Consider the following 24,784-nt stretch of genomic DNA (forward strand, 5'->3'; position numbering starts at 1 on the left):
TACAGCCTGAATTCAAAACGGATTAAATATATATTTTTTCTCACCCATCTACACACAATACTCCATAATGACAAAGTGAAAACATGTTTTTAGACATTTCTGCACATTTATTGAAAAATACATATTTAATTAACATAAGTGTTCACACCCCTGAGTCAATACATGTTAGAATCACCTTTGGCAGCGATTACAGCTGTGAGTCTTTCTGGGTAAGTCTCTAAGAGCTTTGCACACCTGAATTGTGCAGTATTTGCCCATTTATTATTTTCAGAATTCTTCAAGCTCTGTCAAATTGGTTGTTGATCATTGCTAAACAACCATTGTCATGTCTTGCAATAGATTTTCAAGCAGATTTTAAGTCAAAACTGTAACTCGGCCACACAGGAACATTCACTGTCTTGGTAAGCAACTCCAGTGTAGATTTGGCCTTGTTTTTTAAGTTATTGTCCTGCTGAAAGGTGAATTCATCTCCCAGTGTCTGGTGGAAAGCAGAGTGAACCAGGTTTAATCTAGGATTTTGCCTGTGCTTAGCTCCATTTCGTTTCTTTTTTCTCCTGAAAAACTCCCCAGTCCTTAATGATTACACGCATACCCATAACATGATGCAGCCACCACTATGCTTAAAAATATGGAGAGTGGTACTCCGTAATGTGTTGGATTTGCCCCAAACATAACATAACACTTTGTATTCAGGACAAAAAGTGTATTGCTTTGCCACATTTTTTGCAGTATTACTTTAGTGCCTTTAGGATGCATGTTTTGGAATATTTTTCTTCTCTACAGGCTTCCTTCTTTTCACTCTGTCAATTAGGTTAGTATTGTGGAGTAACTATAATGTTGTTGATCCATCCTCAGTTTTCTCCTTTCACAGCCATTAAACTCTGTAAATGTTTTAAAGTCACCATTGTCCTCAAGGTGAAATCCCTGAGCGGTTTCCTTCCTATCCAGCAACTGAATCAGGAAGGATGCCTGTATCTTTGTAGTGACTGGGTGTATTGATACACCATCCAAAGAGTAATTAATAACTTCACCATGCTCAAAGGGATATTAGTGTGTGCTTTTTTTTCTTATTTTTTTTACCCATCTACCAATAGGTGCCCTTCTTTGCGAGGCATTGGAAAACCACCCTGGCCTCTGTTTGAAATTCACTGCTCGACTGAGGGACCTTACAATTATCTGTATGTGTGGGGTACAGAGATGAGGTAAACACTATAATATTGCACACAGTGAATCCATGCAACTTTTATTGTTACTTGTTAAGCAAATGTTTATTCCTGAACTTTTATTTAGGCTTATCATAAGAAAGGTTTTGAATACTTATTGACTCAAGGCATTTCAGCTTTTCATTTTAATGAATTTGTAAAAAATTCAAAAAACATAATTCCACTTTGACATTATGGGGTATTGTGTGTAGGCCAGTTACCAAAAAATCTCAAATTTAATCCATTTAAAATTCAGGATGTAACATAACAAAATGTGGAAAAAGTCAACGGGTGTGAATACTTTCTGAAGGCAGTTTGTGTGTGTGTGCGTGTACATACATACATACATACATACATACATACATACATACATACATACAGTACCAGTCAAAAGTTTGGACACCTACTCATTCAAGTGTTTTTCTTTATTTTTACTATTTTGTACATTGTAGAATAATAGTGAAGACATCAAAACTATGAAATAAAACATATGGAATCATGTAGTAACCAAAAAAGTGTTAAACAAATCAAAATATATTTTATATTTGAGATTCTTCAAATAGCCACCCTTTCCCTTGATGACAGCTTTGCACACTCTTGGATTCTCTCAACCAGCTTCACCTGGAATGCTTTTCCAACAGTCTTGAAGGAGTTCCCACATATGCTGAGCACTTGTTGGCTGCTTTTCCTTCACTCTGCCATCCGACTCATCCCAAACCGTCTCAATTGGGTTGAGGTCAGGGGATTGTGGAGGCCAGGTCATCTGATGCAGCACTCCATCACTCTCCTTGGTAAAATAGCCCTTACACAGCCTGGAGGTGTGTTGGGTCATTGTCCTGTTGAAAAACGAATGATAGTCCCACTAAGCCCAAACCAGATGGGATGGCGTATCACTGCAGAATGCTGTGGTAGCCATGCTGGTTAAGCGTGCCTTGAATTCTAAATAAATCACACAGTGTCACCAGCAAAGCACCCCCACACCATAACACCACCTCCTCCATGCTTTATGGTGGGAAATACACATGCGGAGATCATCCATTCACCCATACCGCGTCTCACAAAGACACACTGCGGTTTGAACCAAAAATCTCCAATTTGGACTCCAGACCAAAGGACAGATATCCATCGGTCTAATGTCCATTACTCATGTTTCTTGGCCCAAGCAGGTCTCTTCTTCTTATTGGTGTCCATTAGTAGTTGTTTCTTTGCAGCAATTCGACCATGAAGGCCTGATTCACACAGTCCCCTCTGAACAGTTGATGTTGAGATGTGTCTGTTACTTGAACTCTGTGAAGCGTTTATTTGGGCTGCAATTTCTGAGGCTGGTAACTCTAATGAACTTATCCTCTGCAGCAAAGGTAACTCTGGGTCTTCCATTCCTGTGGCGGTCCTCATGCGCGCCAGTTGCATCATAGCGCTTGATGGTTTTTGCGACTGCACTTGAAGAAACCTTCATGTCTTAAAGTAATGATGGACTGTCGTTTCTATTTGCTTATTTGAGTTGTTCTTGCCATAATATGGACTTGGTATTTTACCAAATAGGGCTATCTTCTGTATACCACCCCTACCTTGTCACAACACAACTGATTGGCTCAAACGCATTAAGAAGGAATGAAATTCCACAAATTAACTTTTAAGAAGGCACACCTGTTAATTGAAATGCATTCCAGGTGACTACCTCATGAAGCTGGTTGAGAGAATGCCAAGAGTGTGCAAAGCTGTCATCAAGACAAAGGGTGGCTATTTGAAGAATCTCAAATATAAAATATATTTTGATTAGTAAAAAACAAAAAAATGTTACTACATTATTACATATGTGTTATTTCAGAGTTTTGATGTCTTCACTATTATTCTTCAATGTAGAAAATAGTAAAAATAAAGAGAACCCCTTGAATGAGTAGGTGTGTCAACTTTTGACTGGTAGTGTACATACATACTGAAAAAAATTATAGACGCAACATGCAACAATTTCAAAGATTTTCGTAAGTTACAGCTCATAATCAGTCAATTGAAATAAATTCATTAGGCCCTAATCTATGGATTTCACTGGGAATACAGATATGCTTCGGTGGTTCATAGATACCTTAAAAAAATTAAGGTAGGGGTGTGGATCAGAAAACCAGTCAGTATCTGGTGTGACCTCCAAAAAATGTGCCTCATGCAACGCGACACATATCCTTCACATAGAGTTGATCAGGCTGTTGATTGTGGCCTGTTGAATGTTGTCCCACTCCTCTTCAAAGGCAGTGCGAAGTTGCTGGATATTGGCAGGAAGAACTGGGAAATGTTCAGCTTCCAGAAATTGTATACAAATCCTTGCGTCATGGGGCCATGCATTATGATGCTGAAACATGAGGTGATGGCGGCGGATGAATGGCACGACAATGGGCCTCAGGATTTTGTCACGGTATCTCTGTGCATTCAAATTGTCATCGATCAAACGCAATTGTGTTGTCCGTAACTTATGCCTGCCCATACCATTACCCCACCGCCACCATGGGGCACTCTGTTCACAACGTTGACATCAGAAAACCGCTAACCCACACAACGCCGTACACGCTGTCTGCCATCTGCCTGGTACAGTTGAAACCGGGATTCATCCGTGAAGAGCACACTTTTCCAGCATTCCAGTGACCATCGAATGTGAGCATTTGCCCACTGAAGTCGGTTACGACACCAAACTGCAGTCAGGTCAAGACCCTGGTGAGGACGACACACACGCAGATGAGCCTCTCTGAGACGGTTTCTGACAGTTTGTGCAGAAATTCTTCAGTTGTGCAAACCCACAGTTTCACCAGCTGTCTGGGTGGCTGGTCTCAGATGATCCCGCAGGTGAAGAAGCCAGATGAGGAGGTCCTGGCCTGACGTGGTTACACATGTTTGCAGTTGTGAGGCCGGTTTGACATACTGCCAAAATCTCTAAAACGCTCCCTTAAACTTGAGACATCTGTGGCATTGTGTTGTGTGACAAAACTTCACATTTTAGTGGCCTTTTATTGTCCCCATCACAAGGTGCACCTATGTAATTATCATGCTGTTTAATCAGCTTCATGATACGCAACACCTGTCATGGATGGATTATATTGGCAAAGGAGAAATGCTCACTAGCAGAGATGTAAACAAATTTGTGCAAAAAAATAGAGAAATAAGCTTTTTGTGTTTATGGAACTTTTCTGGGATCTTTTATTTCAGCTCATGAAACATGGGACCAACACTTTATGTTGCGTTTGTAGTTTTTGTTCTGTGTGTGTGTGTGTGTGTGTGTGTGTGTGTGTGTGTGTTATATATCCACACACACACTCAGTGGCCAGTTTTTTAGGTACACCACCCCGTTCACAAAAAATGGTTCACTCCTACAGACAGTGAGTCAAGTAACCATGGCCTGCTATATTAAGCAGGCAGACAGGCATTGAGACATCAGTTACTGTTTGGTTGAATGTTAAATGGGCAAAACGAGTGACCTAAGCGACTTTGAGAGTGGTATGATCGTCAGTGCCAGGCGCGCCGGTTCCAGTATCTCAGAAACGGCCGGCCTCCTGGGCTTTTCATGCACAACAGTGTCTAGGGTTTACCGGGAATGGTGCGACAAACTAAAAAACATCCAGTCAGCGGTAGTCCTGCGGTCGAAAACAGCTCGTTGATGAGAGGTCGAAGGAGAATGGCAAGAATCGTGCAAGCTAACAGGCGGCCCACAAACAGGCAAATAACGCAGTACAACAGTTGTGTGCAGAACGGCAAGTCGGAACGCACAACTCGTTGTTCCGGATGGGCTATTGCAGTAGACGACCACACTGGAAAAACATTGCCTGGTCCGACGAGTCCCGTTTACTGTTGCATCATGCTGATGGCAGAGTCAGGATTTGGCGCAAGCAGTATGAGTCCATGGCCCGATCCTGCCTGGTGTCAACGGTACAGGCTGGTGGCGTAATGGTGTGGAGAATGTTTTCCTGGCACATGTTAGGTCCCTTGATACCAATTGAGCAATGTTTCCATGTCCCGAAGAATTCAGGACCGTACTGGAGGCAAATGGGGTCCGACCCGCTACTGGATGGGTCTACCCAATTCACTAGGTTAGTGAAGTGTTATATTATACAGATATGGTCCCAGTCTGTTTGTACACAGTAATGCAGCCAGCCTAGAGGAACTCCAATCAGATAGCTGGATGTTCATTGGCCCTGTGTGCAGTAATGTAAGTGATGGTGTGTACTGTACTGTCCACCAAATGTTATGTTTTAAATTGTTCTGCTAAACCTTTTTAAAGCACTTTCACAGTTTATTGCTCCATACTTTTGGTAGGTCATAACATACATGTATATAATACAACATATGACATTGTACATGCTTGAAATGGATACCTCTTTTCTGTAGTAATGTAGGAATTTTTAACTGTTTTGTAACTTCTGCTCTAGGTCCAATGACATGATCCAAATATCTTTTTGACTGAAAACGTTCTCTCACACAAGTTACTGCTGAACACATTTTCTGTTTTTTTATCATAGTAGAACGACTAACGCCCTCATCTAAATTCAAGGTATTTAGTACATTCAGTATTTTGCCCTAGTGGGTATTTATTTTAACTTTTTGTATGACTGTGTGCATCTCCACAAATTGGTTTTGTATCAACATTAAGTTATACAGTACCTCGGTATCAGATAAGTAAACATAAAGATTATGTACAGTGTTTTTAATCTCATCATCCTATGACAGATTTTTGTAATTATATCACACCTTTTATACTAGTTGATTTATGTATCAAAAACACCTATTGGAAAACCGCACCCTCCCAAAGTATTAAGTAACAGGCTATAAAACAATAGGGAGATTTAAAATGGATGATTCTGTATGTCGTTGTCTTTACATTTCATATATTTTATATTAGTGTAAATGGTACCACTGTTTGATAACAGCTGCTCCTCATAGGCCAAGCTGTCTGTATTGTGACTCACTGTACTAATGTTAAAGCAGTTAAAAGCAATTGAACATTGTGATGTAAAGTAACCGAGCACTTAATTCAGCCTAAACTCAAATGATCATGTTGAACCTAGAACATTAGTCTGCTAATCTTGTCTGAGCCTGTGCTTTCTCTTCTCTGGAACATTACTGACTGATTATGTCACCCAAAAATACAAGGTTGTCAAACGTTTCCATACCTCTTGTTGTCTAGTGTCAAATTGTGTCCACATTCATGTCTTAACGAAATAGAATTAGATTGTGCCAATATCTTACATTAATTTGGGATTGAAGCCTGCTGATTTCTCCTAATACATTTAGCAGGGTAAACACAATTTAATGGAATATGGACTCGGTTGCTCTCAAACCTGCCAAATGATAGTATTTCTTTCGATAGGTGTAGATGGGTGTTAGATTTAGATCATGTCAGTACTTAGGCTGTGGTCCACACAGTGCATGATCATATAGGTGCATCAAGGCACTGTCAGATTTTTAACAACCTTTTAAAACTTGAATTATATTTTTTTCTTTCATTTCTTTATTTTTGTATTGTTTTGTACTACAAATCAATATGTTCACAAACCTCATGAGTATTTTACTGATAACTGATTTGACATGGTAGATATCTATGATAGATATTAGGCCTATTCATTCTGAGCCACATCTCAGGTCCTCTTGACTGTCTTGTTGTGGTTTGTAAAGGAGTCCCTAGTCTTTAAGCCTTCTCTAACCTTCAATTAGTGACCATTGTAAACTGGACCATTGTGTGCTTACTCCAACACAAAAGCAATTTGTGCAGAAGTATATAATTTTCACCTAAGACTTGATGCACCCCTTCCATTCTGAAAGGAGGGTAAATCTGAATCTGTTTTATCAGTTGGGGACATCTTTTATATCCATTTTTAAAGCTCCTTTGTTGTTATGTTGAAAACAACCACATGTGGATGCTCTTGTATGTCATTGTATTCTGTTTTATCCTCTATTGGTATCGCACACAGATTATCCAGGCCAACCCAATAGCCTTTATTTTTTGCACCTGTTTTGAAACTTACTCACTTTATGCCAGTTGGACTTGAACACAACATTCAGCCTGTACAATGACCATATAGTCGTCATTCTGTTTGCCACAGACATTATAGATTTGAATCATGTTTTTACATTATCTTCCTCACTGAAGAGGAAGTCAAACAGTAGGGTTACGAAGACTGAGTTATCAAAGTATTATCTTCCAACGACTTTGGATGGGGCTCTTTTTGAATCATACGTTTCTGTTCCACACCTTTCAGTTAATGTTTATTTTGTGCAATACTATTTGTTATTTCTGTCATTACAGGTGATTGACATGCTCTCCCAGACATTAGGAAAAACAGGGATTTCAGAGGAACTAATTTCTCCAGTCATGTAGTCAAACTGCTCTGGGGATTCCGCCGGGGTTGTATCTATCTCTTAATGTTGCTTCAATTAAAAGGTGGTTGAACACAAAGTTACCATATTGTTTTACTGTTCAGCAGTCTGTTATTGCATAATGTTAAGACTTGTACATAGATTGCATTGAACTTGCATAGGATAATGTTACTGTGGCGTGCTATTGCCTGTAAAATTCTGCTTCTAAATGTGTGTGTGACTGTGAGGATGCCACTCTTTTGTACATGACTGTATTTTTATTTTTTTCATTCTAAAGGAGGTTGAGGTGGAGCCGAGGAGTTCAGACATGCCTGAAGTTTGACTTAAATAAAGCTGTACTGTGTCTCAGTGGAAGTAATTTGTGTCTCTCTTCATTTAAAATAGAATATCACTTTCAGTTGGCAGATTAAAATCATTTATAGTAATTGCATTTCTTTTTGCTGTGCATGAGCCCAAAGGCACTCTTGGGTCATATTAATCCATTTTGTTATTCTACCATTTGCCCACTAGAGGTCGCCCCGTTAACGTGACGTGGCATCGTACTTTATGCTGCGTTAAAGACAACTGGAAACGTGTGAAGAACGAGCTCCGACTGGGAAAAATTGTTTTGAACGGTCATCCAACTTGGAATTCCAAGTTGAAAACTCGTGGATCTTTATAGAGCTCTGACTTTCCGACCTGAAGATCACTGATGTCATGATTTGACCTTGTTTTTTTCCGATATCCCAGAAGTCTTGAAAGCACCATTATTTTTCGACAAAGACCGACAATAAGCTTTCTCCTCCTCCGGGCATCTCTCTCACAGGTCTCTTAGCTATACCGGTTTAGCGGATGGGAGAAGTATGATGGTGATGGGGAGGCCCAGGTCACGGTAGCTAGCAGTGCGAGTATGAGGAGAAAGACGTAACTAAACACCGAGTTTAAGGTTGGTCCTCCTGGTTTAGACCGCTTGAAATGCGAAAATGCTCCTAAACGTTATTCCCAGATGTGTGGCTAGAGACAGATGATGTAGCTAGGCTAACGTTACTAGCAAGAATATAAAGATGTAGCCAGCTATCTATACGAGAGCAGGGCACTGTTTAAGATGAATAAATAATGAATAATTTGTTTAGGATATACTTTATCCGATTTAGTTGGCCATTTTAAAGAGCACCACGAGGAAATAGTATCCTATCAATTCATCGTGATGCTTGGTTCGATATGGAACAAGAAAGACTAGCATGCCTTCTCCAGTACCTGTTCTTGAACCAATCAATTTATTTTTTTTGGTTCACACTGCCATATGTCAACAAAGTAAGACTTAAAAATGTGTTATACGTGTGTTATGACATAACTTTTGTCGTAAATGTATTTTGAAACCATGTTATTTCGTCCCCCCTTCCTCACAGTTTTGGAGAGGATTCCAGTGGATTTACCAAGTGATCTGTCTGGAAACTAACCTGATAAACAAGATGAAGAGGGGTTTGCTGCGTGGCTTACTGCCAGAGGTGTCTATCCGACTGCTGTTTCTGGTTGTCTTCCTGTGAGTCATTAAAATTGAAACATCGCAATAACATTTACAAATGTGTTCCATATGGACTTGTCTGGTGCAACTCAAATGAACTAAAAATGTCTGTGTGTGTTATCTCCCTCAGTGTGACAGAGCAGCTTCCACCCTTTATTCGTGAGATCCAGGCAGAGGAGATGTGGCTGTATAGGTTTCACAGAGTGGAGAACGACCATGTCCCCACCTCTCTCATGTTTGTGAGTACTGGTGTGTGTCAGGGGGAGGCACTGACTGAATTCGCAGGACTCATGGAACATTGAATGTGAATATTTGTTCTGCCGGTAGTACTTTAGATTACAGCACAGGATAAACTGGAGAGTAACAATAACTTGTTACCATACTATTGCCATGTTATTACCAGGTAATCTTGTGCTTTAATGTAAAGTGCTACCATTCTGTCTTACAAATTCTATTGCTATGATACTGACCATGTCCCTCGTATCAGAGCGTGGCATGTTTCACTCCATTCCTGGTGATCCTGCTTTTCACCTTTCTGAAGAGAGCTGAGAGAGGAGACGTGAGAGAGGCCTCACTAGGTAAGGCCTGACTGTAGAACTACACATGCTGTTTGGCATCAGAGCAGCTGCACAGAGATTTGTGTGTGTGTGTGAGAGAGAGAGAGATACTGACCCAGTTGTTTGCCTCTGTTCTTCAGCGGTGACTCTGGCTCTGGTACTGAACGGAGTTTTCACCAACGCCATCAAGCTGGTCGTAGGCCGGTGAGTACTAGTCTGGAGTGCTAGTATGGAGAGATGTAAAGTTAGAGTTGCATTGCTACAAGCTCAGTGTTATGCTGACTGGATGTGATGTAATGTGTGTGTGTGCTTCAGGCCGCGGCCAGACTTCTTCTACCGCTGTTTCCCAGATGGACAGATGAACCTGGAGATGCACTGCAGCGGCGACCCGGAAGTGGTCATGGAGGGCAGGAAGAGCTTTCCCAGTGGACACTCCTCCTGTAAGGCCCAATCTGATTGGCTAGTCCTCATGCGAGAGCAGATCTGATGGGCTGTGAGACTACAGTGGGCTCATTCAGATTAAAAGCACATTAAGCTAGTTAGACTGGACCTGTGTGTGTGTGTATATGTGTGTGTTAACTTGGTGGTAACTTTGATAAACAAACAGCGTTGTGTTTATTCAGACACTGGCCTAAGCATTATCATTTCAAGGATTCTCATGTCATTATGAATAAAATAGTTTATCCTACTTTGATACATGTGCCTGCCCCATCTTTGATCCCCGCTCTCTCCTCTCGTCTTGTCCCAGTTGCATTCACCGGACTGGGCTTCACAGCGCTGTATGTGGGGGGTAAGCTGCGGTGCTTTAGTCTGGGGGGTCAGGGCAGGGCCTGGAGAATGTGTCTCTTCCTCGCTCCTCTCCTCCTAGCCTTCATGATCGCTCTCTCCAGGACCTGCGACTACAAACACCACTGGCAAGGTGAGAGGGCTAACCATTAACCATATTCACTTTGAAAAGCGTTATAAACATATAAGAAATTATTATTCTAATCCACTATTGAGAGACGTGCTAAGATCTTTGTGTCACTTCTGTATATGTGTGTGTTGTCCCCCCTGTGTTTTAGATGTGTTGGTGGGTTCTGGTCTGGGCCTGGTGTTCTCTTGGCTCTGCTACAGACAGCACTACCCCTCCCTCCAGGACCCTGACTGTCACCGGCCACTACGCCACAGAGAGACTGTTCCTGCTGTGCAGGAACGCAAGCTGGCCAACTCCAACTACATATTACCCCTATAGCTCAACTCTAGCTATATAATACCCCTATAGCTGGCCAACTCCAAGTACTTACTACCCCTGTAGCTGGCCAAATCCAACTGCATACCACCCCTATAGCTCAAATCCAACTATATACTACCCCTATAGCTCAACTACATACCACCCATATAGCTGGCCAACTACATACTACCCCTATAGCTGGCCAACTACATATTACCCCTGTAGCTGGCCAAATCCAACTGCATACTACCCCTATAGTTCAAATCCAACTACATACTACCCCTCTAGCTGGCCAACTCCAAATGCATACTACCCCTATAGCTGAACTCCATTTACATACTACCCCTGTAGTCTTTCACTTCAACTACATACTACCCCTTCGCCCCGGGTTCGTTATATCTGGCCAACTGATCTCCAACTACATACTACCCTGATAGCGCTACTCAATGAGTGGTTGAGTAACTAGTGGTAGAAATGGGACCAGGCCCAAATGTTAACCCTGAGTGGGGAGGAGAGGGACTGTAATTCTTGAGCCCACCAGGTACCAGGTGCTAAGCTGTTAGTGCTACTGAAATAATTTGTATTCCCTGGAAGTAGGAAAGCAGTTTTCCTCTCAACACACACAATGGATTAACCACAGCAGTTAATAGTTTTTTTCCTCATATTATGATTCCCTGTTTGTTTTGTCTGATTTATAGTGCACTACTTTTGACAACAGCCCTATAGGCCCAAATCAAAAGTAGTGCACTGTATACGGAATAGGGTGCCATTTGGGAGGCAGACCTGTCTGTGGAGGTGAGGGTGCACTTTTCTGTAGAGTTCAGTGTCAACACTAGGATAGCAGTGGTCTAGAATCACATTACAGTTTGTACATTTAGAGTTCATCCTTTACATCAGTGGTCACCAACTGGTTGATCGTGATCGACTGGCAGATTTCCAAGCCATTCCTAGTCGATCACCAAACATTTCTGTAAAAAAATAATAATAATAAAGCCTTGCAATCCTAGTTTTTTTTTATTCGTTTCGTGCTTTTGGCGGTAGGTGCACTTGATTCAGCAGACCTAGGGAAGTGTTCCCATTTTGAACTATTTTGTGTGTCTGAAGGTAGAACTCCACCTACCCGGCAGGCCCAGAGAGCAAATCAAGTGCACCTATTGGCCTACCGCTTGCCAATCAGATAGCTCAGATCATCATGTCTGCACAGTTTCCTCGCGCCATAGACTGTAAAAAGAAGCCTCGAACGCACAGCAAAGTTGATAATGTGAGATTTCAAAACGTTTAAAACCATGACTATAGAGACTCAACAAATAAACGAATACAGCAAAGAGCTGCTGTTTTTATGAGTAAGTTCATGTTTAAGTTGTTATTCATCACTTTGTACAAACATTTTTATAATCCATAAAATGCGCGTTCTCGCTACTTCCACTCACTACAACCAGCACTGCAGCTGCAATGAATGAGTATAGCAAAGTGTTTCGATAAGCTTGCATTGTTATTATTTGCGGCTTGTCTTTTTTAATATCAAGGAATATTTCACTTTCTCATAGGAGTAACAACATGAATTGGTGCATGAGGCAGAAATAATGCAGTGCGACTTATGTTTCGCCGTCAGTTGGAGGACTGTGTCCCCTTTTCTTAGCGGAGGGAGGGAGAGCGGAAGAATGGTGAGTCGGTGAGAGACAGTCTCACCGCTGCTCCCTGCCTCCCCTCAGACTGACCATCAGATGCAGGCCATCAGTCCAGTAAAAAAATATATATATATTATGCGCACTCAGCTGTGTCTCACAAGTAATACAACAAATGATCTATTACCAGTGTGATCATATACCAACATTTAAAAATATATAATTTCTAAATGGTGTGAGAAGAACAACATTGGCAGGGCAATTCAACAGTAGCCAATATGCAGTGATAATGTATTGGGCCTATAGCCTACTGCACAAACCTCATTGCTACAAAACTGTTTTTAATTGGTTAATGTTGCATAGGCTTACGTTTTTTAAGTCATGTTTTATTTATTTATCTGAGCGGTAGGATCTAGGCTTGCATTTTGACTCAGAAAGTGATCTTGACTCAGAAAAGGTTGGTGACCACTGCTTTACATTGTTTGTATTCCTGTGTATTTATTCCTGTTCAGTACAGATGTGTCTACAATTAAATTACTTAGTTGTACTGTGATGCTGGTAAAACTGATACCAGTATGCCAACTGCTGTATGGCTGACATAATTGAAATGTTTGGACTTTGGAGGCAGTTCTGTGATGGCAGTAACCCCAGTAAAGGCAATCAGATGGAGATGGTTTGGGATGTGAGGAAGATCCATTTTCCAGCAGAAACAGCTGACTGACTGATGTGTGCCTTTGTTAAATACTTTATTTGTTGTTTACATTCCTCTTTAAACCAATAAGCTATTCACTCTGCATGTACTGCACATATATACTTTACTGTATGCTTCCTATTTCTACTTGTTAAGTATTGTCTGTAGAAAACAACTTGGTCGAAGCGTAACTTGAACCTTCACGCAACTCTCTCATTGACATCAGTGAATGGTTTTCAGGAAACTTCGACTCACATGCATTTTTCAAGTTTTGCCATTACTGTGTATGCTTACATTGATTGTTTAACATCAATGTGATCAGATAGAATTTAACTTTACAATGTGTATAGATTTGATTCCAACTTGTTGTATTGCCTTTTTACTTCATCCAGTGTATTGTTGGTTAAATGTTTGTAGACATGGTGGCGTTTTATGGATTGTGTAAGGATACACAGGGTGTGTTTAGAATGGAATCGGGCCAACATACAGCTTCTAGAATGGAGTGGGAGAGGAATCAGTATAAGTGAATCTGATTTTATTTATGCTCATATTTATATGGTAATGTCAGTTTGCAATAAAGATAATTAATTTTAGGGCATGCAGAAGTTTACTTGAATTAAAACGTTATTTAGTTGCTAGGTTCCTTCTCCAATCTACTGATTGTACCCAATTGTTTTAATTTACATGCAACACACTAGCAATTTTGGTGAAGATAATTTAGGCACACTAATGAATGTGGTGCATACTTGCATGTTCCACTGCTGAAGATTCTCTACTTTATCAGGGGTATAGGGGTTGTTTTAATATTAGGCTATTGCTTGTGTCCTTCCAGCTTCCACTTATCTGCCTTTTCGTGTAGAGGAGACGACTACAAGCTGCTCCTGTTAACACTGTAGCCTGATTGTATTTGTTGTGATGAACTTATTGGTGACACACTTTTACTATTATGTTTCTTAATAAACCACTCAAATCCACACATCGTCTGCTGCCTATTCTTCAACCGAACCATCAATAATGAAATAGTTGTTGCAGTAGAACAAATGAATAGCTACATCATCAAAGGTCAACAGAAGCCCCGTTTATACCTGGTGCTAAATAGAGGACACCTAGTCAGTTGCACAACTGAATGCATTCAACCGAAATGTGTCTTCCGCATTTAACCCAACCCCTCTGAATCAGAGAGGTGCCGGGGGCTACCTTAATCGACGTCGTCGGCGCCCAGTTGTTGGGGGTTAACTGCCTCGCTCAAGGGCAGAATGGCAGATTTTTCAACCTTGCCGGCTCGGGGATTCGAACCAGGGACCTTTCAGTTACTGGCCCAACACGCTTAATCGCTAGGCTACCTGCGTCCTTTGTCCTGATTGTGCACACATTTGTAGATGATCAAAAGACGTGATCTGATCTTCCTTTCCTGACCACCTCCGGAGGTAGTCAGGCACTCATTGTGTCTGGATATCTAGACGCATTGTGTCTGTATATCTCACACGTGTAGATGGATCTGGACAGTGAAACCATTTAAATCATTATCCTCTATTCAATCTGTATAGCTGAAGCATTACAGAAAGCGCCAGAAAGGAAGAGGTGAAGCAAGAGGGATAACTGGGCCCAAAATCGGTCTTTTTTCATCATTTAGCATCTTATCCAAAGTGATTTACAGGAGCAATTAGGGTTAAGTGCCTTGCTCAATGGCACATCGATAGATTTTTCACCTAGTTGGCTCGGGGAGTAGAACCAGCGACCTTTCGGTTACTGGTACAACGCTCTTAACCACTAAGCTACCTGCCGCCACCCCAGCATATGATGTTTTTTGTTTCGTTTCCCTCACCAAGCGAGGAGTTTTTGTATGGAGGTCAATGAGTTAACTAAAAATGTAATGGCTTATTTGCTACGTGTGGCTTATTTGATGGAGTAGAAGTTTCATAATGCAGTGTACTGATATAAGTAGGACACGTGACATCCTAGCAACTTTGAGAAAAAACACTATATCGGAGTTGTGCATGTTGTTCAACGCGTATCTGCCCTCTCATTGGCTAGAGTCGTCCCGACTGCATTCCATTTGTGAAGACGTTTCTCTTCATCGTTACAGCGGCAACTTGAGTATCTGGTGAATATAATGGATAATCTGGGATATCGTGCTAGAAATGTTAAGGTAACGGGAAACGGCATACCTAGTCAGTTGTACAACTGAATGCATTCAACTGAAATGTGTCTTCCGCATTTTACCCAACCACCCTCTGAATCAGAGAGGCGCGGGGGGGGGGCTGCCTTAATCGACACTATGTCATCCGCGCCCGGGGAACAGTGGGTTAACTGCCTTGCTCAGGGGCAGAGCCGAAATTGCAGCGTTTATCGTGAATGCAGTCTCCGCTATAACGTGGGAACAATACCTTTACATTTCAATCATACTGTAACTCTGAATTTCGCGAAACAGATTGAACAGAGCACTAAAATGATTGGCAGGTGGCACCATTGATTTATGACATCAATGTCTTATCATTATTTGGAAAGAATATTCGTCAAATAATTTTCATACAGGGAGGGACCGGGAAATCTGGTCAGAATGTGGACACAGTGGACGAATAAGGGTCTACACAGGCAGCCCAATTTTGATTTTTTTTCACAAATTGGTCTTTTGACCAATCAGATCAGCTCTGGAAAAGATCTGATGTGATAAGACCAATTAGTGGGAAAAAGATCAGAATTGGGCTGCCTGTGTAAACGCAGCCTAACAGCCATTTAAAAACCATATGTAGAGTCATATCTGAAAATATGGGCACAATCAGAATGTGGACAAGATCAGGACACATGACCAATGTTAGCACCAGGTATAAACAAGGCCAGAGAGGTCTTTCTCTTTCACTGCCTCGTTCCATTTGAATGAAGGAAACAACTGCTACTAGTAGATGTAGCAGTTGTGGTTTCCTTAATTCAAACGGTGTTCTGATACAGACTGTTCTCACAGTGTCAGTAAGGCAGAGAGTAACAGATTGACCATCAAACTAATTCCACGACACCAAGAAAATCTAACTTCTGTTACAATAAAGGTAAGAATCTATTAACTTAGGAAACACCATGCCATTTGGGGAGGGGGAGGGGGGGTAGAGTAATTATTATCTTGTTTGAAAAACCTTTCAGGCTACTTTTTTACTTTTTCAGTTGAAAAAGGATATCCCGAGTATAACTAATAGTAATATAAAGACACTTGGAGCCAAATGGCGATATTTAGAAAAAAAAAAAAAAAGGGAAAACTGAAATGAACACATTCACATCCATAAGGAAATGTATCATTTCCTTTTCTACACTTGTTCTCTGAGTTTACTGATGGGCAAATCTCCATATTGTTATTTTTTTTTTACAGTTTAGTATTTAATCTCAAAATAACCCCAGTTGGTAGGCTGTGAAATATGTGGTAGTTTGAGGGTACATTTTTCAACCTGTAACTCCACCAACTTGGTGAAAGTTTCAGGCCATTTACAAAAACCTGGGGACAAATACATATAAACTCAGTTTTTCACAATTCCTGACATTTAATCCTAGTAAAAATTCCCGGTCTTAGGTCAGTTAGGATCACCACTTTAGTTTAAGAATGTGAAATGTCAGAATAATAGTAGAAATAATTATTTATTTAAGCTTTTATTTATTTCATCACATTCCCAGTGGGTCAGAAGTTTACATACACTCAAATAGTATTTGGTAGCATTGCCTTTAAATTGTTTAACTTGGGTCAAACATTTCGGGTAGCCTTCCACAAGCTTCCCACAATAAGTTGGGTGAATTTTGGCCCATTCTTGACAGAGCTGGTGTAACTGAGTCAGGTTTGTAGGCCTCCTTACTCGCACACACTTTTTCAGTTCTGCCCACACATTTTCTATAGGATTGAGGTCAGGGCTTTGTGATGGCCACTCCAATACCTTGACTTTGTTGTCCTTAAGCCATTTTGCCACAACTTTGGAAGTATGCTTTGGGTCATTGTTCATTTGGAAGACCCATTTGCGACCAAGCTTTAACTTCCTGACTGATGTCTTGAGATGTTGCTTCAATATATCCACGTAATTTTCCTTCCTCATGATGCCATCTATTTTGTGAAGTGCACCAGGCCCTCCTGCAGCAAAGCACCCCCACAGCATGATGCTGCCACCCCCATGCTTCACGGTTGGGATGGTGTTCTTCGGCTTGCAAGCTACCCCCTTTTTCCTCCCAACATGACAATGGTCATTATGGCCAAACAGTTCTATTTTTGTTTCATCAGACCAGAGGACATTTCTCCAAAAAGTATGATCTTTGTCCCCATGTGCAGTTGCAAAGCGTAGTCTGGCTTTTTTATGGCGGTTTTGGAGCAGTGGCTTCTTCCTTGCTGAGCGGCCTTTCAGGTTATGTCGATATAGGACTCGTTTTACTGTGGATATAGATACTTGAGTACCCGTTTCCTCCAGCATCTTCACAAGGTCCTTTGCTGTTGTTCTGGGATTGATTTGCACTTTTCGCACCAAAGTACGTTCATCTCTAGGAGACAGAACGCGTCTCCTTCCTGAGCGGTATGAAAGCTGCGTTGTCCCATGGTGTTTATACTTGCGTACTATTGTTTGTACAGATGAACGTGGTACCTTCAGGTGTTTGGAAATTGCTCCCAAGGATGAACCAGACTTGTGGAGGTCTACAATTTTTTTCTGAGGTCTTGGCTGATTTCTTTTGATTTTCCCATGATGTCAAGCAAAGAGGCACTGAGTTTGAAGGTAGGCCTTGAAATACATCCACAGGTACACCTCCAATTGACTCAAATGATGTCATTTAGCCTATCAGAAGCTTCTAAAGCCATGACATCATTTTCTGGAATTTTCCAAGCTGTTTAAAGGCACAGTCAACTTAGTGTATGTAAACTTCTGACCCACTGGAATTGTGATACAGTGAATTATAAGTGAAATAATCTGTCTGTAAACAATTGTTGGAAAAATTACTTGTGTCATGCACAAAGTAGATGTCCTAACCGACTTGCCAAAACTATAGTTTGTTAACAAGAAATGTGTGGAGTGGTTGAAAAACGAGTTTTAATGACTCCAACCTAAGTGTATGTAAACTTCTGACTTCAACTGTATATGCACTATAATGCTTTTGAATGGCACTTCCGGTTTTGGCGGGAAATACCGGGTTACCCGGGATGAAAAGTGATTTATTCTTGGGATGGAACACAACCCTACAGTACATGGATTAGCCTACCAACTGGGGTCATTTTGAAATTAAAGATTCAACTGTTTAAAATTTTTGGGAATAACAATTGATTTGAAATAGTTCTTCATTATTTACCTCTTGATCGTCTAGTGATATAACATGTCAGAAAATATGTTGACGCAGTGGAGGAGTTAGCGGAGGACATTATCAAGGTGATTCAGTGGAAACAGTATGATGAGCATGAACCTCCTATCCCAGAAGAATGGATGAAGGTGTTTACAAATGAAGAAGCAGTGAAGCACAAGGTTGCTGAGATAACTCTAGGGACAGCCCTGGGCATATCTCTGGATATGCTGAAAGTGGCCAAGCAAAAAAATATAAAAAGGTAACACAATAACTTAGGTAGGCCTAACAGTCATGATGCAGAGAGCTGCACAGTGCACCTTTAAAAGGATAGTTCAGGATTTTGGCAATGAGCCCTTTATCTACAGTGAGGGAAAAAAGTATTTGATCCCCTGCTGATTTTGTACCTTTGCCCACTGACAAAGAAATGATCAGTCTATAATTTTAATGGTAGGTTTATTTGAACAGTGAGAGACAGAATAACAACAAAAAAATCTAGAAAAACGCATGTCAAAAATGTTATAAATTGATTTGCATTTTAATGAGGGAAATAAGTATTTGACCCCATCTCAATCAGAAAGATTTCTGGCTCCCAGGTGTCTTTTATACAGGTAACGAGCTGAGATTAGGAGCACACTCTTAAAGGGAGTGCTCCTAATCTCAGTTTGTTACCTGTATAAAAGACACCTGTCCACAGAAGCAATCAATCAATCAGATTTCAAACTCTCCACCATGGCCAAGACCAAAGAGCTCTCCAAGGATGTCAGGGACAAGATTGTAGACCTACACAAGGCTGGAATGGGCTACAAGACCATTGCCAAGCAGCTTGGTGAGAAGGTGACAACAGTTGGTGCGATTATTCGCAAATGGAAGAAACACCAAAGAACTGTCAATCTCCCTCGGCCTGGGGCACCATGCAAGATCTCACCTCGTGGAGTTGCAATAATCATGAGAACGGTGAGGAATCAGCCCAGAAATACACGGGAAAATCTTGTTAACGATCTCAAGGCAGCTGGGACCATAGTCACCAAGAAAACAATTGGTAACACACTATGCCGTGAAGGACTGAAATCCTGCAGCACCCGCAAGGTCCCCCTGCTCAAGAAAGCACATATACAGGCCCATCTGAAGTTTGCCAATGAACATCTGAATGATTCAGAGGAGAACTGGGTCAAAGTGTTGTGGTCAGATGAGACCAAAATCAAGCTCTTTGGCATCAACTCAACTCGCCGTGTTTGGAGGAGGAGGAATGCTGCCTATGACCCCAAGAACACTGGGGCGGCAGGTAGCTTAGTGGTTAAGAGCATAGTGCCAGTAACCGAAAGGTCGCTGGTTCTAATCCCCGAGCCGACTAGGTGAAAAATCTGTCGATGTGCCCTTGAGCAAGGCACTTAACCCTAATTGCTCCTGTAAGTCGCTCTGGATAAGAGCGTCTGCTAAATGACTAAAATGTAACACCATCCCCACCGTCAAACATGGAGGTGGAAACATTATGCTTTGGGGGTGTTTTTCTGCTAAGAGGACAGGACAACTTCACTGCATCAAAGGGACGATGGACGGGGCCATGTACCGTCAAATCTTGGGTGAGAACCTCCTTCCCTCAGCTAGGGCATTGAAAATGGGTCGTGGATGGGTATTCCAGCATGACAATGACCCAAAACACACGGCCAAGGCAACAAAGGAGTGGCTCAAGAAGAAGCACATTAAGGTCCTGGAGTGGCCTAGCCAGTCTCCAGACCTTAATCCCATAGAAAATCTGTGGAGGGAGCTGAAGGTTCAAGTTGCCAAACGTCAGCCTCGAAACCTTAATGACTTGGAGAAAATCTGCAAAGAGGAGTGGAACAAAATCCCTCTTGAGATGTGTGCAATCCTGGTGGCCAACTACAAGAAACGTCTGACCTCTGTGATTGCCAACAAGGGTTTTCCACCAAGTACTAAGTCATGTTTTGCAGAGGGGTCAAATACTTATTTCCCTCATTAAAATGCAAATCAATTAATATTTTTTTTTGCATGCGTTTTTCTGGATTTTTTTGTTGTTGTTCTGTCTCTCACTGTTCAAATAAACCTACCATTAAAACTATAGACTGATCATGTCTTTGTCAGTGGGCAAACGTACAAAATCAGCAGAGGATCAAATACTTTTTTCCCTCACTGTATTTCCCCACTCTTGGATGCCCTTTTAATGTATCTGCGTCCAGTATGAAGGAAGTTAGAGGTCGTTTTCTGTAGACTTGTCACGCTCGTTGAGTACAGGATTGGACCAAGGTGCGGCGTGGAATGCATACATGTTTATTTACGAAGTTAACACACAACAAAAGCAACGTAACATGAAGCTCACAATGGCTACACACAAACAAGCCAAACAAGAGTCAAGATCCCACAACATAGGTAGGCAAAATGGCTACCTAAGTATGATCCCCAATCAGAGACAACGATCGACAGCTGCCTCTGATTGGGAACCACACCCGGCCAACATAGAAATAGAACAACATAGATATTCACAATACATAGATATTCACACCCTGACCAAACCAACTAGCGAACTCTATGTCAGGGCGTGACAGTACCCCCCCCCCCAAAGGTGCGGACTCCGGACGCAAAACCTAACTTAACAGGGGAGGGTCCGGGTGGGCATTTAGCCTCGGTGGCGGCTCCGGCTCCGGGTGTGACGTCCTCTCCCTTTCTGCCTCCCCGTTGCACCACTGGTCCAGTCTGTACCTCGGCGCGATGCTTCCCCTCTCAGTCCTCCCACGATGCACCAAGCCCTGTCTGGACCCTGGTGTGGGAGGCCCCGACCCTGGAAAGGGGCTGACGTCTGGGCCTGGACCGGCAATCCCCCCGCGATGCACCAAGCCCTGCCTGGACCCTGGTGTGGGAGGCCCCGACCCTGGAGAGGGGTTGATGTCTGGTTCTGGAGTGGAGCCGCTGACCGGAGCTGAACTGGACCCCGGTGGAGCGGACTGCTCTGGCTCTGAACTGGAGCAGCTGACCGAGGCTGGACTAGGCACCGGTAGAGCGGACTGCTCTGGCACAGGAGTGGAGCAGTTGACCGGAACTGGACTAGGCATCGGTGGAGCGGACTGCTCTGGCACCAGCTTTACCGGGCTGGATACACGCACCACTGGTCTGGTGCGAGGAACAGGCACAGGCCGTACCGGGCTGGCGACACGCACCACTGGTTTGGTGCAAGGAGCAGGTACGGGCCGTACCGGACTGGATACACTCACCACTGGTCTGGTGCGAGGAGCAGGCACAGGGCGTACCGGGCTGGCGACACGCACCACTGGTTTGGTGTGAGGAGCAGGTATGGGCCGTACCGGACTGGATACACGCACCACTAGTTTGGTGCGGGGAGCAGGTACGGGGTGTACCGGACTGGAGACACGCACCACTGGTTTGGTGCGGGGAGCAGGTACGGGCCGTACCGGACTATAGACACGCACCACTGGTTTGGTGCGAGGAGCAGGCACGGGCCGTACCAGGCTGGAGACACGCACCACTGGTTTGGTGCGAGGAGCAGGCACGGGCCGTGCCGGACTGGAGACATGCACCACTGGTTTGGTGCGAGGAGCAGGCAAGGCCGTACCGGTCTATGAAGGTGCACTGGCCGCACAGTGCGTAAAGCCGGCCCTTAGCCTGGTGCCTGCACGGACACACTCTCCTCAAAGCGAGTGCGGGGAGTTGGCTCTGCTAAACCTGGCTCCGCCAGCCTCTGCTCTAAGGCCCGAGCTCTCTGCTGCTGGAGGGTTAACCCCGCTCCTCCTGTTGCCTGGCCAGCTCCTCTCTCCGTGCATCCACTAATTATTTCTCCCTAAGGGCCTCCTGCAGCGCCTCCTTTTGAAGAGGGCTCTCCTGCTCTATCCTCACTATCAGCCCCCGTAATCTGGTGGCCTCCTCTCTCATACTGCTGATCCGCAGGTCTTGGAGGACCTCTACAATAGCGGGCCTCCTCCTCCACAGTCAGCCCTTTCACGGCCTCCTGCTGCTTCGTCGACCACCCCGTGTGCCCCCCCCCCCCAATTTTTTTCTTGGGGTTGCCTCTCGGGTCTCCTTCGTCGTTTCGCATTTTGGAGTCGCCATCTTTTCTCCCTCGCTCCCTCTGTTTGCTCCCAAGGAAGGCGATCCATACCATCCTGGATCTCTTCCCACGTCCATGATCCTTTTCCTTCCAGTATCTCCTCCCATGTCCAGGCTTTTTGCTTTTCCTGGCCACGCTGCTTGGTCTGTTGGTGGTGGGATCTTCTGTCACGCTCGTTGAGTACAGGATTAGACCAAGGTGCAGCGTGGAATGCATACATGTTTATTTACGAAGTTAACACACGACAAAACAACAAAAGCAACGTAACGTGAAGCTCACAATGGCTACACACAAACAAGCCAAGCAAGAGTCAAGATCCCACAACATAGATAGGCAAAATGGCTACCTAAGTATGATCCCCAATCAGAGACAACGATCGACAGCTGCCTCTGATTGGGAACCACACCCGGCCAACATAGAAATAGAACAACATAGATATTCACAATACATAGATATTCACACCCTGACCAAACCAACTAGCGAACTCTATGTCAGGGCGTGACAAGACTTCTAGTCATTGCGCTAATGCTATATAGCAATTGCGCAAACCATGGATAGCAACTTCCTTAAAACTGCACACAGAGAAATAAAAATGGTATCCAGGAGTTCATCTGACTCTGGGAAGTAGATAAATACCCAACTATCCCTTTAAGTACAACTCTTTAAATAGGCTGTGTGCAGTAGCAAGATATCTGCCTTAGTAGCTGTGTATATATTTTATTTATTATTAAATAAATAAATACATACAGTGCTTTCAGAAAGTATTCATACTACTTGACTTATTCCACATTTTGTTGTGTTACAACCTGAATTGAAAATGGATTAAATATATATTTTTTTACACCCATTATACCCCATAATGACAAAGTGAAAACATGTTTTTAGATATTTTTGCAAATGTATTGAAAATGAAATACAGAAATATCTCATTTACATATTCACATCCCTGAGTCAATACTTTGTAGAATCACCTTTGGCTGCGATTACAGCTGTGAGTCTTTCTGGGTAAGAGCTTTCCACACCTGGATTTTGCAACATTTGCCCATTACTATTTTCAAAATTCTTCAAGCTCTGTCAAATTGGTTGTTGATCATTGCTAGACAACCATTTTCAGGTCTTGCCATAGATTTTAAAGTAGATTTAAGTCAAAACTGTAACTCGGCCACTTGGGAACATTCACTGTCTTCTTGGTAAGCAGCTCCAGTGTAGATTTGGCCTTGTGATTTAGGTTATTGTCCTGCTGAAAGGTAAATTAATCTCCCAGTGTCTAGTGGAAAGCAGACTGAACCAGGTTTCCTCTAGGATTTTGCCTGTGCTTAGCTCCATTCCATTTATTTTCTGTCCTGAAAAACTCCCCAGTCCTTAACAATTGCAAGCATACCCATATCATGATGCAGCCACCACTATGCTTGAAAATATGGAGAGTGGGACTCAGTAATGTGTTGTATTGAATTTGCCCCAAACATAACACTTTCTATTCAGGACAAAATGTTAATTGGTTTGCCACATTTGTTGCTGTATTATTTTAGTGCCTTGTTGCAAACAGGATGCATGTTTTGGAGTATGTTTATTCTCTACAGGCGTCCTTCTTTTCACTCTGTCAATTAGGTAAGTATTGTGGAGTAACTACAATGATGTTTATCCATCCTCAGTTTTCTCCTATCTCGGCCATTTAACTCTGTAACTGTTTTAAAGTCACCATTGGCCTCATGGTGAAAACTCTGAGCGGTTTCCTTCCTCTCCAGCAACTGACTTAGGAAGGACGCCTGTATATTTGTAGTGACTGGGTGTATTGATACACCATCCAAAGTGTAGTTAAGCACTTCTTCATCCCCAAAGGGAATTTCAATGTCTGCTTTTACATGTTTTACCCATCTACCAATAGGTGCCCTTCTTTACGAGGCACTGGAAAACCTCCCTGGTCTTTGTGGTTAAATCTGTGTTTGAAATTCACTGCTCGACTGAGGGACCTTACAGATAATTTATGTGTGGGGTACAGAGATGAGGTAGTCATTCAGAAATCATGTTAAACACTATTATTGCACACAGAGTGAGTCCATGCAACTTATTATGTGACTTGTTAAGAACATTTTTACTCCTGAACCTATTTAGGCTTACCATAACAAACTTTTTTAAATGTATTACCTTCTATATGTGGCATAAACACAACCAGTCACAATGTTTTAATCTGATTAGGCTCCTACAAAAGTATTCTGTAGGCATGCTCACATTCATCCAAAGTATAATTCCAGCATCCTCAAAATGGTTTAA

The 24,784-nt window shown here is 42.5% G+C and overlaps 1 protein-coding gene across 1 annotated transcript; it reads left to right on the forward strand.

Annotated features, from left to right (window-relative positions):
* Positions 1 to 8,126: 8,126 nt before the first annotated feature.
* On the forward strand, positions 8,127 to 11,847 carry LOC121584966 (phospholipid phosphatase 5). The gene is made up of 8 exons (XM_041901245.2): positions 8,127 to 8,481; positions 8,945 to 9,078; positions 9,191 to 9,299; positions 9,548 to 9,638; positions 9,758 to 9,821; positions 9,933 to 10,057; positions 10,366 to 10,536; positions 10,682 to 11,847. Exons 2-8 carry the CDS (start codon positions 9,008 to 9,010, stop codon positions 10,849 to 10,851), a joined length of 801 nt encoding a protein of 266 aa, XP_041757179.2. The 5' UTR covers positions 8,127 to 8,481; positions 8,945 to 9,007; the 3' UTR covers positions 10,852 to 11,847.
* Positions 11,848 to 24,784: the final 12,937 nt, after the last annotated feature.

This window comes from Coregonus clupeaformis, chromosome 16 (genome assembly GCF_020615455.1).
Source record: "Coregonus clupeaformis isolate EN_2021a chromosome 16, ASM2061545v1, whole genome shotgun sequence".
Lineage (NCBI taxonomy): Eukaryota > Metazoa > Chordata > Actinopteri > Salmoniformes > Salmonidae > Coregonus > Coregonus clupeaformis.

Bases quoted from the DNA above. Each gene is read 5' to 3' on its own strand.
- LOC121584966 (XM_041901245.2), top strand. From the start codon at position 9,008: ATGAAGAGGGGTTTGCTGCGTGGCTTACTGCCAGAGGTGTCTATCCGA. The intron at 9,639-9,757 runs GTAAGGCCTGAC...TCTGTTCTTCAG, and splicing joins CGTGAGAGAGGCCTCACTAG to CGGTGACTCTGGCTCTGGTA. The intron at 10,058-10,365 runs GTAAGGCCCAAT...GTCTTGTCCCAG, and splicing joins TCCCAGTGGACACTCCTCCT to TTGCATTCACCGGACTGGGC.